Source organism: Apus apus, chromosome 1 (assembly GCF_020740795.1).
Source record: "Apus apus isolate bApuApu2 chromosome 1, bApuApu2.pri.cur, whole genome shotgun sequence".
Taxonomy (NCBI): Eukaryota; Metazoa; Chordata; class Aves; order Apodiformes; family Apodidae; genus Apus; species Apus apus.
Window position 1 is genome coordinate 123,870,872 of NC_067282.1, and position 15,522 is coordinate 123,886,393.

At 57.2% G+C, this 15,522-nt stretch overlaps 1 protein-coding gene across 4 annotated transcripts; it reads right to left on the bottom strand.

The window, feature by feature from the left end:
- Nucleotides 1-1,634: 1,634 nt before the first annotated feature.
- IFFO1 (intermediate filament family orphan 1) lies at nt 1,635-11,980 on the bottom strand. 4 transcript variants are annotated; one of them, XM_051639521.1, is made up of 9 exons: nt 11,280-11,980; nt 6,334-6,394; nt 6,148-6,243; nt 5,811-5,951; nt 4,705-4,865; nt 4,121-4,241; nt 3,304-3,396; nt 3,007-3,137; nt 1,635-2,414 (listed from the first exon to the last, which is right to left on the bottom strand). In XM_051639521.1, exons 1-9 carry the CDS (start codon nt 11,978-11,980, stop codon nt 2,312-2,314), a joined length of 1,608 nt encoding a protein of 535 aa, XP_051495481.1. In that variant the 3' UTR covers nt 1,635-2,311. The 4 variants fall into 4 exon arrangements, with proteins under 4 accessions (XP_051495481.1, XP_051495473.1, XP_051495465.1 ...); XM_051639513.1 differs by having other exon boundaries at nt 3,304-3,399; XM_051639505.1 differs by having other exon boundaries at nt 4,705-4,889.
- Nucleotides 11,981-15,522: the final 3,542 nt, after the last annotated feature.

Sequence of the window (15,522 nt, forward strand, 5' to 3'; positions counted from 1 at the left end):
GCTGTGCTTCCCATGATGAGAAATTGCTGAGGCAAAGGATCAGTGTCGTGTATCCTGCCAGAGAGGTCTCAGGGACTGACACACTGGTGGGGGAACAGAGCCTACTGGTGGTGATACAGTTCACCACAGGACAGGATCTTGCACACGTGCATAGGGGAGATCTCATGTCACTGCAAATTAAGTTCTGACAAGGGGGGTGGGACTGGGGTGCCCATGAGTCCTGGTATATGGGCATCTGGCAGCACTGGCTGCTCCTCTGGGCAACGACAGCTTGAGGCAGAAATCTTGGTCCTTCAGTGCTTCATGCTTGAAGTTTCTCAGCATCCACGCTTCGCAATGCTGTGGGGCTCTTAAGCAGTACTGAGAGGCCAAGATATGCAAGTCAGAAGCCAGACTCAGCCAGCCACTCACAGAGATCCGCACCAGAGGAAGGGCAGAAAACACTGCAAAGACACCTACAGGTAAGGAGACTTGCATCAACCAGAAGAGCCTCCAGGCAGGATAGAAAGTGATCTCTGAGCTACATCATCACTCAAGAGAAAAAGCCTGGATTAAAAGAATTCCTCTGGCTTTTGTTCCAGGAACAAAAACAAAGCAGGGGAGAAAGGGAACCAGCCAGTCAAGGCAGCGAGGAGGCAAATTCCATGGTGAAGGCCCCATCTGAGGCCAGTGTGGAGGCACACGGTTCCCCTCCACCCACACAGCCCACTACAGCCAAGGCAGGGGGAGCACCCCTCTGCTGCCACCCAGCACCTGGCTGCTCCCCTGAAAAGCAATCCCTGCTGCTCGCGGCTCAGCCGCACGGCCGTGCTGGGCCCTCACTTCACCCTCCTTACCTAACTTCAGAGATGATCCAAAAACTCTACCATCATCTACCTCTCTTCTTTCCTCCAGGACCTTCTGTGAGAAGTGGGTTGTTTTTTTTTTTCCCCCTCAGGAGCTTCACCTGCCTCGGCTGTGCAGGCTGCTCAGCAGATGGCCCTGCAAAATGCTGCCTCTCTGCAGGCTGCTCACCCTTCGTGGCCCCAGCCCCCTGGCACCATCGGGGCACAGGCAACCAGCAGCCAGGCAAATCAGAGAATCACGGAATGGTCTGGGTTGGAAGGGACCTCAAAGATCATCTAGTTCCAAACCCCTGCACGGGCAGGGACACCAGGTTGCTCAGAGTCCCATCCAGCCTGCCCTTGACCACTTCCAGGGATGGAGCAGCCACAAATGCTACAAGAGACCGTGGGACAAAGGAACCCCCCCCACTGCAGGTACGCTAAGGCTGGAAACGGGACTGACGGCAAGTGAGAAGATGCACTGGGATGCCCTGGTGTGGCAGAGGAGATCGGGCACTGGGGGAGGAAAGTCCACAAGTCGCAAGGCATGTTTGGCTTCATTTCCAGTCCCTCAGCATCAGTGATGCTCCAGGTTAAGAACAAGGCACCAGTGCTACACAGGGCCTGTTGAGGGCCAGTGGCTCCCAGAACAGGGATCTCTCCACTGTCCCATCTGCCATACCCAAGGGATGGGAGTGCCCCATGGCAGGCCCCGATCGATGTGGGCTTGGGGGTCTGGTGGACGACACCCCCCACCTCAAGCCGTGTGGTGCCCTTGGCAGCACAGGGAGAGCCCACACCCAGCAGAGCTGTAGAAAAGGAAGTTGTCCCGTTTAATGACCCCACGCCCCCGTAACACAGACGCGAGCGCACCGCCGGAGCGCGGCAAAGCAAAGTGCACAGTGAGCAGGGCTCGGCCCCCAACCCCCAGGGAGGTGGGATGGGGGGGGGCTCAGGGTGTCCGGCACGGCATGGGGACCACCCAGACACCCAACCAGCAGCAAGGACAGGGAGAGCCCTGGGCTCGGTCCAGTTGGCACCAGTGTCAGGTCCAGTTTGCAGGGAGGTATGGCTCTCATTCGGCTCCGTGTGGTGCAGGGAGGGCAGAGGGCAGGTCAAGCATACCAGGACAGAGGACGGAGTAGGTGGGTCTGGGGGGCCCTGGGGACAGGTCCTGGAGAACACCACCATGGCAGGTTTGGAGCCTCCCTGCCCAAACCACAGTTTAACCAAAGCAGGGAAAGGGAATAGAGAAGGGGCTGGAAGCTGAGAGGCCTGGGCAAGGGCCCTCAGATCTATCTAGCTATTCCCCTTTGCAAGATACCTCGCGGCGGGGGGCTGTGGGATCTGCCAAGCACCCCAAAACGGGAGTTAGCCTGGGCAACAGAGGTTTACCAGCAGCTCCACGCCCCTGACAGTCTCTCCCAGGTGCGGCTCAGGCACCCCCGTGCCAGGAAGGGGGTCTGAAGGAGTGGGGCCTCCCCTCATTATCTGATGGAAGCATCGCTGAGGGGGTCACGGTCGGACTCCTCGCTCTCCTCGTTTGGGGCTGACTCGCTGTTGGAGGCTGGGGTGAAGGCAGGAGACTTTCTGCAGAGAAGAGTAAAGGGCAGTGGTCACAGCAGCACCCAGGGGGAGGGAAAGGACCCAGTCTGGTGGGGGCAGAAAGCACCACAGTACGAGGGAGAGAAGCTGAAGTGGTCCTCTCACTCCCCACAGGTCCATAGGAATCCTTGGGTGCTAGGGAGGGTGTCCTAAAGGACACCAGCTGAGAGGTCCAGAGCATGAAGAAGGGCTGGGAGAGAGCAGAACCTTACCAAGGCATGCAAGTCTAGGGGTCAGTGAATGCCCATCATAGAGGTCCCCAGTCTAGAGCCACCCTGTCTCCACATGCCTATGGGGACTTACACAATGCCCTCGCACAAGGACAGACCCTCTCTCCATACAGAGTGTCCTGCTCCACCTGTCAAAACTGACTCCTGTGTGCAGCTCACCTTCTGCAGAGGTGGCACCACGATGTGCAGAGGCCGGTCACCAGGACTCCAACAGCCTTTGGGAACTGCCCTCCCTCCACACCACAACAGGGCAGAGCAAGAGTACTACCCCATGGTTCAACCCCCACTCACCACCACCTTTATTCCAGTCCTTGCCTGGTTATCCCAGCCCTCCCGCTGACACTCACCTGTCCCCAGACTGGGTGATGAGCCGCCGACAAGTCTCCATCTGCACGTCCAAGCCTCGCTTCATGCTGCACATTTCCATGTACTCGTGCAGGTGCCGGTTCATGTCATTCTTGGCTGTGGCCAGCTCCAGCTACTCCAGGGAAACAGTGCAGAGATGAGCTCGAGGCATGGCCACATCCAAGCCTGCTGCCCCCATTACCAGCTACCTCCTCCAGCATGGTGCCTCCCTTCCCCAAGGACCCACTCCCCCATCCCACCCCCTCCTGTGCCGTGCCTTCCCCCCTTCCTCTTCCCACCTCTATTTGGTCGATGGTTTCCTGGTACTCCTTCTCACGGCTCTTGAAAAGGGACTCTGTGTCCTTGATCACCTTCTCCAGGCTGTCATCCTGCTGCTGGGGAGAGCAGACAGCAGGGTTAGAGGCAGGTGGATGTCCAGCATGAAGAATCAAAGGCAAGAAGAGAGAATCAGAGACAGAACTGGCAGCACAGGGGAAAGAGGAAGAAACATAAGCAGTGCCATACAAATAAGGCACGAGTCAGCCCTGCCAGCAAGGGGCAGAGACACCCAGGACTCACCACAATGGGCAGTGAGCACATCAGCCCAGAACAAGCCCAACAATGCACAGAATCTTTTGAGGGCACGGACTGTACCCAAGCATGACACATCCCCAGGGGACTGCCGATGGCTGAAGATGTAGGATGGCAAGGGCTTTGGCCAGACATAGAGACCTCTGTTTGGGCAGTGCTGCTGCACAGCGGGCAGGTGAGCTAGAGAGCCCAAGCAAGGGACCACCAGAGCCCAGCCCAGCTAAAGGAGGTCTTAATTTCTGGGAAGGCTGCAGCTGGAAAAGGCACTTCTTCCCATGAGTGCCAGGCTGCGCCCTTTGTCATGCCTTTCAGGCTATGGGAGCTTGGTCTGCCTAACAAGGAGACCTCTGCAAGGATGCAGTAACATATTTACATAGGGGTGGTTGGAGGGAAGCATCTGTACAGGCCTGCAAGGGACAGAGGGACTGAAGTCTGGTCTCTGAGGGAGCATCTTCCCAGGTTCAGGCAGGACCGAGCATCCCAACCCAGGGCTGGATCCTTGAGGGGACCTGACACCACCATTACCTCCCCCTGCACCTCTGCGGCTGCGATGGCATATCCGGAGAAGTCCTCCCAGAGGAGCAGCGTTTCTTCTGTCTCCTCCCACGTGAGGCTGTCACAGTCATCCTCAAAGTCATATTCCCTCCTGCGAACAAGGGAAAAAGCACATCAGCACCCAGCAGGAACACCCTAGCAGGGAGGGCGGGCAGAGGGCTGCGCTGGTGTCAAAAGCCTTGCCCAACACTTGCAGCAGGGCTGCAGCTCATGGAGGTTTGGCCAAGGTGAGCTCAAGTGCGCCCAAACCCAACAGATGGTGGAGAAGGGTCTGGCTCTACCATCAGGAGCCCTGGCAAATTCAGACAGTGGCTCCCAAAAAGCAGGAAAAGGGGGAAAGTAGAGGGGAGCTAGACCAGCTCCCACCCATGGCCCAGGTGGGCTCAGGCCTCCCAGGGGAGCAGTCCCACCGCACCACAGAGCACAGGGCGTAAGCACCTCCCATCTCACCCTCCCCTGAGAAGGGGAGCCACAGCCCACCCCTGCCCTCCCCATCCTGGGCACCGACGCCCTGCTCGGCGCCGGCGGCAGAGGTGCAGAGCAGCTGCACTCACAGCTGGTTCAGCATCCTCTGCATTTCCTCGTTGATACTCATGGCCGTGGTCTCATCCTCCTCATCCTCTTCAGGCTTCCGGGAGGCATCGCTCTCCGACAGCGAGGTGTCTTCATCACTGACCTGCTTGCGCTCCCGCTTCCGCCCCACCGAGGCTGGGACCTTAACGGGAGACAAGTGCAGAGACTACAGAAACGAGGCCGGGTCCGAGAGGAGCAGGTGGTTGGGAGGAGATGGAGGGGAAAGGAACGGTGGGCAGATAGAAAGGCAGGGAAAGAGAGAAAGAGAGAAAAAAGGAAGAAAAGAGAGAGACAGAGAGACAGAGAGAGATGGGCTCATTATGATCAGGTTAAAGATGGTGCAATGGATAAGACATGGTTTTAGCATTTTCTAAAATTAAAACTAAGCAACTAAAGATGGAATCTATGAAAAAAAACCAAAACAACAATGTGCTTTCACCGCAGAAAAAATCAAATCGCCCACCACCCTGGTCCAGAGACAGGGAAACACAGTGACAGAGAAACACAGTGACAGAAACAAGAAAACAGAGACAGAATCTGAAAAAGGCGAAATGTGTCAGTATTTGCAATCCAACCTTATTTACAGAAAGTTTAAAATTTGTACACTTTCCCAACTGAATGGAACTAACCAGTTGCTTCTGTGGGGACAAAGAAAGCAAGACAGAAAGGCAGCAACATCCAGAAAGAGAAATGAGACAGAGACAGAGCAGAGAAAGAGAGAAGATGACGGAGAGGGGAAGGGGAAGGAGAGAGATGGAGTTAGAGACAGACACTCAAGCAACTAGTCTCCCTCCTGCAGCTGCTCCCCTATCACTGCGGGGTCCCCGGGCCTAACACAACAGGACAGTGAGAGGTTGAGGGGACCCTCGATGTCCAAAGCAACGTCTGGAGCTTTCCACCTCCTCTCCATGCCCTTTTGCCTGGTCCTCCCGAGACAGACAGAGAGCAAAGGACCACAACAAGGGAGGGTGAGGGTGACCAAGTGTCGCCCCTAGCAGGGGGCTGGTGTTGTCTCTTCTACCTCCTTCAGGAACTCTCCTCCCCAGGGCCAGGAGCTGAGCCTGGAGCAGCAGCAGGCGCCTCTCACCTGAAACATCTTGATCATGTCCTCGCAGTTCCGCTGCTGTGCCACGTCGCACAGCTTGGCAGTGATGTCGATGCGCCGGCAAATGTCCATGTCCACCTTCATGGCCTTCTCCTGGATCTTGGTGTCCAGCTCTGTGATGTTCTGAATCCACAGTACCACAGGAGGGGGGAAAAAGGAGGCAGATCAGGCAAGGCAAGTGGCAGTGAGAGCCCCCACGTTCCCTCCTGTGCTGCAGGACCACATCCTGGACATGCCCCACCAAGGAACTGTATTTCTTCCCAGCCTCACTGCTTGGGTAGGACACTGCTGCTGGGTCAGAGAGGGGCTAGGGACTCACATTGCTCATCAGTCCCTTGAAGACAACAAGCTCTGCCTTGAGCTGCTCCACCTTCATGGCCAGCTCCTCCTGGCAGGCTTCAGCCTCCTGGGCTTCCTGCTCCGGACAGAGGGAGATGTGGAAATCAGCATCAGCAGAGGGAGGGCAGCTTGGGTGCAGGGGAAGGGGGGGGACAGTAATGCTCACCTCCTGCAGCTCAGCCACCCGGTCCTGAAGCTGGACACGTACCGTGTACTCCTCTTCCCATCTAGGGATACAAATGCACCAGTCAGATCCCACTGGCCTCGCCTGGGTGGCTGCTGGAGAGGAGAGAGCAGCAGCTGCTCAGCCCAAAGCCATCCGAGAGGGGGTGATGACGGCACTGGGGCGGGACAAAGAACTTGCCCAGGAATGCGTGGCCACTTGTTTCCAGACCAGGGCAGCTGCCAAACGCCTGTCATTTCCCTCAGCCACACGTGACGGGGGGAGCTGGGGACACCAACCACAGGCTCCACGCAGCAGCTGCTCCATGGCCACACCAGGGCTGCTCCATGGCGTGACACAGCCCCCTGGCCTTCTCATCTGCCCCCAAACCTCTTGGCAGTGGGTCACATTAGTTTTAGCTCCAGCACTCGATGGTGGGCTTGCAGATTTGCCCCCATCTGCATCATATTTGTGTCCTCATTTGCGTGCCTGCAGCGTTGCAGTTCAGGCTGCCCAGAAGCACGAAACCCAGCCATGATGTGCACCAACACAAAGGGCTGCTCTTCTGCCTCTACCAATGCAGTGGACTGCTCTGTGCTGGTGATCATGCTACCCAGGCAGGGGCAGAAGTCTCCTTGGCTGTAGTACTGAGTAACAGCTTGAATTAAAGAACGTTGTTTCATCCTACAAGGAAGCAGGATGGATTGTCCCCATTTATGCCCAGTTGGCCGGTGGGTGCTGTGTTAGTCTCTGCAGCTTTGCAAAAGGCTGAGCTGCAAGGTGCCCAGCCTCACTAATCAAAGACACACCACCTGGCAATTATTATATTTCACTGCATGAGATCATCATCTTGGGCCACGCTGCAGTGTTGGCCCAGTCCATGGTCTGTTGGGAGGCCACCAGGCTGTACTGCTCTTTGCTAAATGACTATACATCTGTAGAGCAGAGGCGCTGGCAGTCGCTGCGGTGCGGCACAGGGCAGGGCTGCTGCATTCCTACCTGACTCCTGACTCTTTTGGGAGAGCCAGATTTCTCCACAAAAGCAGGATTTCTCTGGGAAAGCAACCAGAGCTGGGCCCTGCCTGGAGCTGTGACCTCTGGTTTCTATTTAACGCTTGCAAGCACTGACACGGGCACTGCAACCCTACATGAGGACGTGAAAAATCTCTCCTCTCACTTACTCACAACAAGTTTGAAAAATAAATCCTAAGATCTAGGAGACCAAAGCCCTCACATTTGTTATCTCAGGGTTTCAGGACAATCTGATGACGTGGGAGAGTCCTGGCTTATGAGTCTTTATGTTCTTAAGGCTGGCAACATTGCTCCTTACTCAAACAAGGAGAAAGCGTGCGGTCCTCGTGTTGGTGTTGGCTCCATCCCACAGCTACTGAAGAGGAATCAAAGGGGGATTCCCATCCCTTTAGGGGAAGAGGGAGATGAAGAGGGAGACAAAGTGAGAGAGAGAAGGAATAAGTTAAAAGATAGAACTACCCTTATATGGGAACTGTTCAAACAAGGCCTCCATCCCCAGGGAGAAAAATGCCTTCCACCAGAAGAAAAAAATTTCCGCATCTTTCTTGGCATGGCGCTTCCGCCCTTGTTTTGTCCCCACCTCCTGCCGGGTCTCTACGTAGCCTGGACTTAGCAGGGGAGTAAAGCTGCAAATCCTGAGAAGAATTAATTTCACGCCAGTGCTATGGAAGATGAGGACAGACCAGATAAACACAGATTTCGCAGGCAGCAGGCAACAGCAATTCACCCTGCAAGTGACGAATCTGCACGCCCTTTCCCTTAGGAACCTCTCTCCCGCTCACCTCCTGCCTGGCTCCTTCTTCCCTGCTCCCTCCTGCAATGCACCACTCCCAGAAACGACCTGCCTGCAGCGCTGCACCCGCAGCCCAGCACGGCCGATGGCCACTGCCAGGTCCTGGCTGGCTGGAAGCAAGGCTGCCCCACACAGCCCCATGGCCACCAGCGCACACCAAGTGGAGACACACATGGCTCCTGCACTGCTGCGAGGCAGCAGCCTCCCCAGAGGCTGAGAGAGAGGAGAAGGCTGAAGACAGTGAGGGCAGGAGGGTCTCAGAAGCAGACAGACCTGGCCATCTCCTTACCTACTACAGGCCAGCCCTCCCAAAGCTGGGGACATGACAAGACGCAGTGCTGTCCCTATAGCCCCCTGCACTAGGTGTGTCCCCTTAAGAAGTTCACTTAGCAAAATAAACAACCTCCTACATCTTTAAAAATTCTGTTTGCTACAAAAGGCACTGGGGTGCCTTAACCTCTACTGCTGCCAGTGCTGGGGGGCACCCTTTGGGCTGCCTTGGGCTCGAAGATTTATGTTTCCCTCTTGCCATGTTTGAGCTTCACCTTAACGGCAAATGCCCTGCAGGCTGGTGCACCTCCTTGGAGGGCAATCACAGCAACAAAAGACCTTCTTGCAGCCCTTTGACATATATAACAGGGGCTTATAAGAAAGATGGAGACTCCTTACCAGGGCCTGTAGTGACAGGACAAGGGGCAATTTAGATCGAATGAGGGTAGGTTTAGATTGAACAGAAGGAAGACATTTTTTACAGTGAGGGTGGTGAGACACAGGAACAGGTTGCCCAGGGAGGCTGTGGATGCCCCATCCCTGGAAGTGTTCAAGGTCAGGCAACCTGGTCTAGTGAAAGATGTTGCTGCCCATGGCAGGGGACTGGACTAGATGATCTTTAATTTTCCCTTCTAGCCTAAACCATTCTGTCATCCTAACACTCTGTGCCATAACATTACTCACCCCCTATCTCCAGCACGTACTTGCAACATGAAAGATAAAAACTACTTGAGAATACAAAAGCAGTAGACAGCACAAACCTGATGAGATGCTCAGATCCCCAATACTTGGTGGCTTTATATGATACTCGCAGAGACCCTTTGCCCCTCTCCAGCCACCAAGTCTCCATCTGCTCCTCCCAAATGCAGCTCCTGCGAGCCTCTCGCCTGCTGCTGCATCTCTTTTTTTCCTTTCCTATCGCCCCTGCACCCTTCCTAGATCCGAGACTTGAATTCCAGGCCCTACATATAATAGAGTCATATGAACCATATCCTATCATATCCAGAGAGAAGCTCCTCCTGCTGTACTGCTCTAAGTGCCATCGGGTGCACAGCGGCGATGCTGCCCTAAAGAAAGCACATGCTCAAGCACCCAACCCATTGGTCAGAGAACTGGGAAATCCTGTGTTAACACAGTCTGATCCCTCTGCCCCCAGGCAGGTGGCAAAGGGATGACACAAGCTGTACTGTCCCCACAGCAGATCAGGGCCTACCAGGAGGTCAGCATCAGCCGTCAGCACAGAGAAGAGGGTGGAAATAGGATCCGCCTGTCCCATTCCCCTGTTTGGGACCTGGCTGCACCCATCAGAAAGTTCCCAGTGCCGCAAAGTGTCTGGGGGTGGGGTCTGCTTTCCTCCAGCTCCTGGTAACACAGTCCAAAAATAGATGCCGCCAACAACATTGGCCCACAGCAGCTCGTGGTGCCCCCCTGCTTCCCACCAGTCCCCCGGTCCATCCATCACCCACCCCCCTCTGCCTTCCCCAAAACCTGCTTGCCAGAGTGGGACAAGCCCAGAAAGCCCTCCTTTCTCCCAAAGTTTCAGCAGCACCAACACACCCAAGTGGGGTTGACCGGGTGAGGGTCAAAAAGGTAGCTCCAGCTGCCTGCTTTCTGAAAACTCAGTGCAAGGAGAGGTGCCCACCCCTGGATGAGGAGCCCAGCACCGGGCACATGTGGCAGTTGTTGGAAAAGAAGAGATGCCAACTCTTCCTTTTCTTGTGCCTTAAGAGCATCCGACAGGCAAGACTGCCCAGCCAAAGCCTTATAAAGCCAAAACCATAAGGTGTCATCTTGGGTTCCCAGCCTTGGTCTTGGCACCAGAGCTGTGAAGCACAGGTCAGCACCGTGGCTCCCGTGGGCAGCACACCCCCACTGCACCCTTTGGGGACGTAGTCCTTCCACAGCATCCTGAAGTGACTCTGCCACCACCAAGAAAAGAATCAGTCTCTCACCCGGGCGGCGCCAGGCACCGGCAGTGGCCCCCGGCCCTGCCCCAGTGACAGCAGCCCCGCTGCCTGATCTCATCCTGCGTGCGGAGGGTGGGAGCAGCCTCGGAAAAGCGGCTGGAAACAAAAGTGCTGCCGGCACGACGGGAGAGCAGCAGCAGCCGCAACAGCAGCCGCCCCGCACGGGAAAGAGGAACCAGCCAGGAGATTAGCTTTGCATTCTGCTTCGCCCTTCTCCCAGGCACATGCCAAGCCGCAGCTATTTTGGGTTGGGAGGAAAGGCTGCGGGGAGTGGGGAAAGGAAGGAGTGGGGTGCTCCAGCACAGCTCGCTGCTTGCAGAGGCGCTGGCTGGGAGAGCGCTGGAGAGGGAAAGGACCCGGGGGAGCCAGCCACCCTGCTGAGGGGCTTCTCAGCACCTCCCTCCGTATCCAGAGCGCCCTCCTCCTCTCCGCAGCCTTTTCAAACGCAAACCTGCTCACTGTTGCACATTCACCTTCCTCACCTACTTTCCGGCTGCTCCTCCTTCCCGACTGTTTCCAGATCCCCTCCCCTTTAAAACGCCGGCTCCCGGAGGCATGTTATTTCCTCCCTGCTCGGAAAGACACTTCTAGGCTCTCGCGATGGGTGGATGAGACGGGAAAAGGCGCAGCAAGCATCCCGAGAGAGTCGGAACGCCGGGAGGGATGCGGGCAGCCCCAGACAAATGCTTTCAGGGGTCCATGCTTTTTGCCTTACGACTTCACGCCGCCTGGAGCCCGTGCTCTCAGGAGGTCAGGCTAGGGCCGCCTCTCCCTTACCCTCTTCTCCCGCATCTCCCACGCCGGCACTGCCAGGTAGAGCCCCGCAGCCTCCCGGGCGATGGCTGCGATCCCCCCCGGGGCCCCTGGCTCCCGCCGCCCCTCCTCACCTGCGCTTGTACTCGTCACGCTCCCTCTTCACCTTGGCCAGCACGTTGTAGAGGGCCCGGATCTCCGGGGTGATGGTGTCGATCTGCACGCCCACCCCGTCCGGGTGGACCCAGGAGACCCCCGGCCCCTGCACCAGGGTAGTCTCCGGCCCTGGGCCCAGCCGCCGCGCTTGCGAGAAGGACCAGATGGTGCCGGGCATGAAGCGGGAAGTGGCCGAGAAAGGAGGAGGCGGCTGGATGGGGCCGCCGGGGCGGCAGCCGGGGGAGCCCAGCGCCCGGGCCGGCCCCAGCCCCAGGCCCAGCCCCAGCCCCAGGGTGCGAATGGGGCCGACGAAGCCGGTCTGCACCGCCTGGTCGCGGCGCGGGGGTCCGCGGCCACGGCCGCCCCCTTCCTCCAGCGCCTGCTGCAGCTGCTTCTCCAGCTGCCGGTTGCGCCGCTCCAGCTCGTGGACCTTGGCCAGGAAGCAGCGGAACCGCAGGTTCAGCGTCTTCAGGACGCTGATGTTGGAGCCCAGGTCGTTGCGGAGGGCCATGGCGGCGGGGGGCGCGGGGAAGGGGCCGGCGGGCGGCGGGACGGGCAGCTCGCCGGGCAGGGGCTCGGCGGGCCGCGGGGCGGGCGGCGGCGGCGGCAGCTCGGAGCCCGGCAGCCCCTGCTGCTCCTGCGGCAGGAGGAAGAGGTTGGGGCCGAAGAGCGGGTTCATGGCGGCGCGGCGGGACGGGACGGGACGGGACGGGGGAGCGGGGCGCCAGCGGGGGGTGGGGGGAGTCGAAGCCGCCCAATCAGGGGCCCGGCGGGGGCGGGATGCGCTGGGGGGGCTGCGCCCGGCCGGCCCCGACGGCGGGGGTGCGGCTTCCGCTGCGGCGGGGATGCGGCGAGCCCGGTGCCCGGCGCTGCTCCCCCCGCCCGGCAGAGGAGGGGAGAGAGGCGGAAACCTCCCCGCCTCGCCCGGGGAAGGGGGGAGGCGCTCGGCTTCCCTGCGCCCCGATCCGGGCCGTCTCGGGGCTCCCCGGGGCCCGGCGGGGATGGGCCACGGGCGGCCAGGGCCGGCAGCAGCCGGGGGACCCTCTCCGGCAGCGCAAGCGCCCGCCCCGCCGCGCACCGAGTCCCGTTGTCAAGCCAGCACTGGCCCAGCTCTGCTTCCTTTTACAAAAAAATAATACATAATTGCAGAGCCCTTAGTGCTTCCCCAGTGCTGCCCCCGTTAAAAACGGCGTGACTTCCCTGCTGCACCCCCGGAGCCTCCCTCGCCCTCACTCGAGCCCCCCTCCAGGGGCAGCCCTAGCCCTGCTCCATCAGCAGCCCTGCGGAGAGCTGGCAGGAGACAATGGCAGGGCAGGGCGGGCTTGGGGGAGGCGGCCCAGCCTCTCAAATATCCGTGCTTGGGACTGGCTTTCTCCTTCCTCCTTCACAAAGCGGCCTCTGGTCTTCTTTCTTGCCCCCTATTTTGACCTTTAGAATCATGGAATCGTTTTGGTTGGAAAAGACCTTTAAGATCATCAAGTCCAGCTGTTCAGCCAGCACTGCCAAGGCCACCACTAAGCCATGTCCCTAAGCACCACATCTACACGACTTTTAAATAGCTCCAGGGATGGTGACTCAACCGCTTCCCTGGGCAGCCTGTCCCAGAGCCCAACAGCCCTTTTGGCAAATCAGTTTTTCCTAATATCCAATCTATGCCTGGCACAACTTGAGTCCTTCTCCTTTCATCCTATCGCTTTCTACTTGGGAGAAGAGACTGAGGCCCACCTTGCTCCACCCTCCTTTCAGGTAGTTGCAGGGAGCAGTGAGGTCTCCCCTCAGTCTCCTTTTCTCCAGGCTAAACAATCTCAGTTCCCTCAGCTGCTCCTCATAAGACTTGTGCTCCAGATCCTTCACAAGCTTCGTTGCCCTTCTGTGGACACACTCCAGCACCTCAATGTCCTTCTTGCAGTGAAGGGCCCAAAACTGAACATGGTACTCAAGGTGTGGCCTCACCAGTACGGGTACAGTCTCTCCACCCAAGCCTCAACCTCAACTCCAGGTCAGTGCTGCAAAAAGCACTGGCATGGTCCTTCACCCCATTATCCGGTGGCAGGAGACCGTGTACAAATCAATCACTACACAAATACCTATGGATGTGGACACCTGTGTGCTACCTTGCCACCTGTGTGCTCACGGCCTGTTCCCCCAGGACTTCCCCACTGTGCAGCTGAGTGTGGCCCTCGTGCAAACCAGCCTTGGAGATCTCAGCTGAGCTGTCAGCGAAGGGTGAGGGAGCAGTGGGTTTGCGTGGAAGGAGCTGCCTAGAAGGAGAAGGAAAGCTCACTTCATTTCCCGCCCTAAGTCCCTGTGGCAGGGCCTGAAACCCAGTTATGGCTTCCTTAAGGAGCTCTTTCCTTGCTCTGCTTCCGACCAGAGAAGCTGAGCCGTGGCAAGCACTGCAAAAGGCCAGGGAGGGGAGGGCAGGATGGCTTTTCTTGTGGGCGGGTGCAGGAGATCCTTGTCTTCCAAAAAAGCCTTGCTGCAACAGCAGCTGGTAGGGACCCATATGCCCAGCAGCAGCACTACCAAATAAACAGCCAGGCAAAAGGGAAGGACAGATGGGCAAGAGGGATCCTGGTTAAGAAGCAGCAGCTCCAGCTCGGAGACCTCCTAGCATGTGCCCTGGAAACCATAGCTGCTTCCATGTCACTTCTGGTCTGCTTGGCCTGCCTCTGTCCTGCTGGGGAGGCTTGGCAAGCAGAGCTGATTAATGGAATGCCAGTGGAGGAGGCATCACCATCCATCAGGACAAGCTTTTTCACTGGGAGGCCAGCGTAGTGCTGGAGCAGGTGGTGAGGTCTGTGTCCTTGGTGGTTCTCAGGGCTCAGCTCTGCAAAGCTGCAGTGACATGACCTAGTGCCAGGACAGCCCTGCTTGCAGCAGTGCTGGGATACAGTCCTCCAAGAGCTCTTCCCATCAACACCCGTGCTGTCTCCTAGAGAGGGCAGGGCAGCATGGAGCCTCCTTTTTTCCCTCACTAGTGATACTTGCTGGGATAAAGGATTATCAAGATAGGTTCCCAGATGGCTAAACCACCTTTTAAAACCATCTGCCTTCCCTCTCATGGGAATTTGCCTAGCTTTAGCATCCATCCATTGCCAGTTTGAGATGCTCCCCCTCTCCCAGATTGCAGACCCTCTTACTAGCTAACACATCCTCCTTGCAAAGGTGTTTCAGAGATGAAACCTGTCCAAATCAGCTCCACAGCTTTCCTTGAGGTTGTTTTTTAATGCATATCTCACATTAATGTGTGTATTGCCCCACCTACCTGCTCTCCTTCCCTCTGGGCACCCCAGCACTGCCTTTTCCCTTGCACCAGACTGCTGGAACATTTCAGTTTAAACTCTCCAAGTCTTCCAGTTTCCAGGATGCTTCACTATAACCAACACTTGAAGTGGCTTTTATACACAACCAGAGGCAGGAGTGGCAATGAGCACACAATTTTGGGCACCTTCCTGCCTAGAAAATCTGGCAGAGTTAGCTGCCTAGATTTGGGTGTGAATGGGTAGAAATTGGCACAAAGGAGCAGCTGTCAACAGAAGCTAGATGATCATCACTAACCAACACACGAAAGTGTGGCTAAGTATCTAACAACAAAGGAGAAAAAGGATTTCCTTTTTAAAAAACAAAACAAAACACCAGCCCGGGAGGGAGTTTTATAGCCAGATCTTGCATGTGAAGACAGTTCTAGGTACTGCAGCCAAGAGCCAGGACCCAACTGACCTTAGTCTTCTCAGCAGTTCCCCATTGACTGCATCAGGCAGGTGGGACTTGCAGGCATCATTTTCAGGGGCTCTCCACATCCTCCCTAGCAGGGATGGGCAAGCCTGGGAGGAGCAAAACCTCCTGACACGAGCTTGGCCATTTGTGGATTCAGCCCTTAAAAAAGTGCAGGTATCAATGGGCTTATGTGCAAACAGAGCGTGTGCTTGAGGATCTACATTGTATGATTTTATACCCCAGTCCCTGAAACATGCAGCACAGGATTTCAGTCCCTTCCTCCGGATACAGCCTGACACAAGACAAGACAACCACAGGCTGCCTGCCCAGCACAGAACAGACATTACAGTGCATGACATCACTGGAACTAGTGACTGACCCGCATTGTTGGAGGGGTCTCTGCTCTTCCCGTCAGGCACCTAGTGCAGCAGCTCCCTACCCCTCCCTCCTGGTTTGCAGAGGTGAGCTAGCAGCACTCCAGAGCCTGGCAGGCAGAAGCTG

Coding starts and splice junctions, on each gene's coding strand:
- IFFO1 (XM_051639497.1), bottom strand. CDS start 11,980: ATGAACCCGCTCTTCGGCCCCAACCTCTTCCTCCTGCCGCAGGAGCAG. Junction 6,244..6,333: donor GGGTGGCTGAGCTGCAGGAG/GTGAGCATTACT, acceptor TGTCCGGAGCAG/GAAGCCCAGGAGGCTGAAGC. Junction 3,400..4,120: donor CCGCAGAGGTGCAGGGGGAG/GTAATGGTGGTG, acceptor TGCTCTCCCCAG/CAGCAGGATGACAGCCTGGA.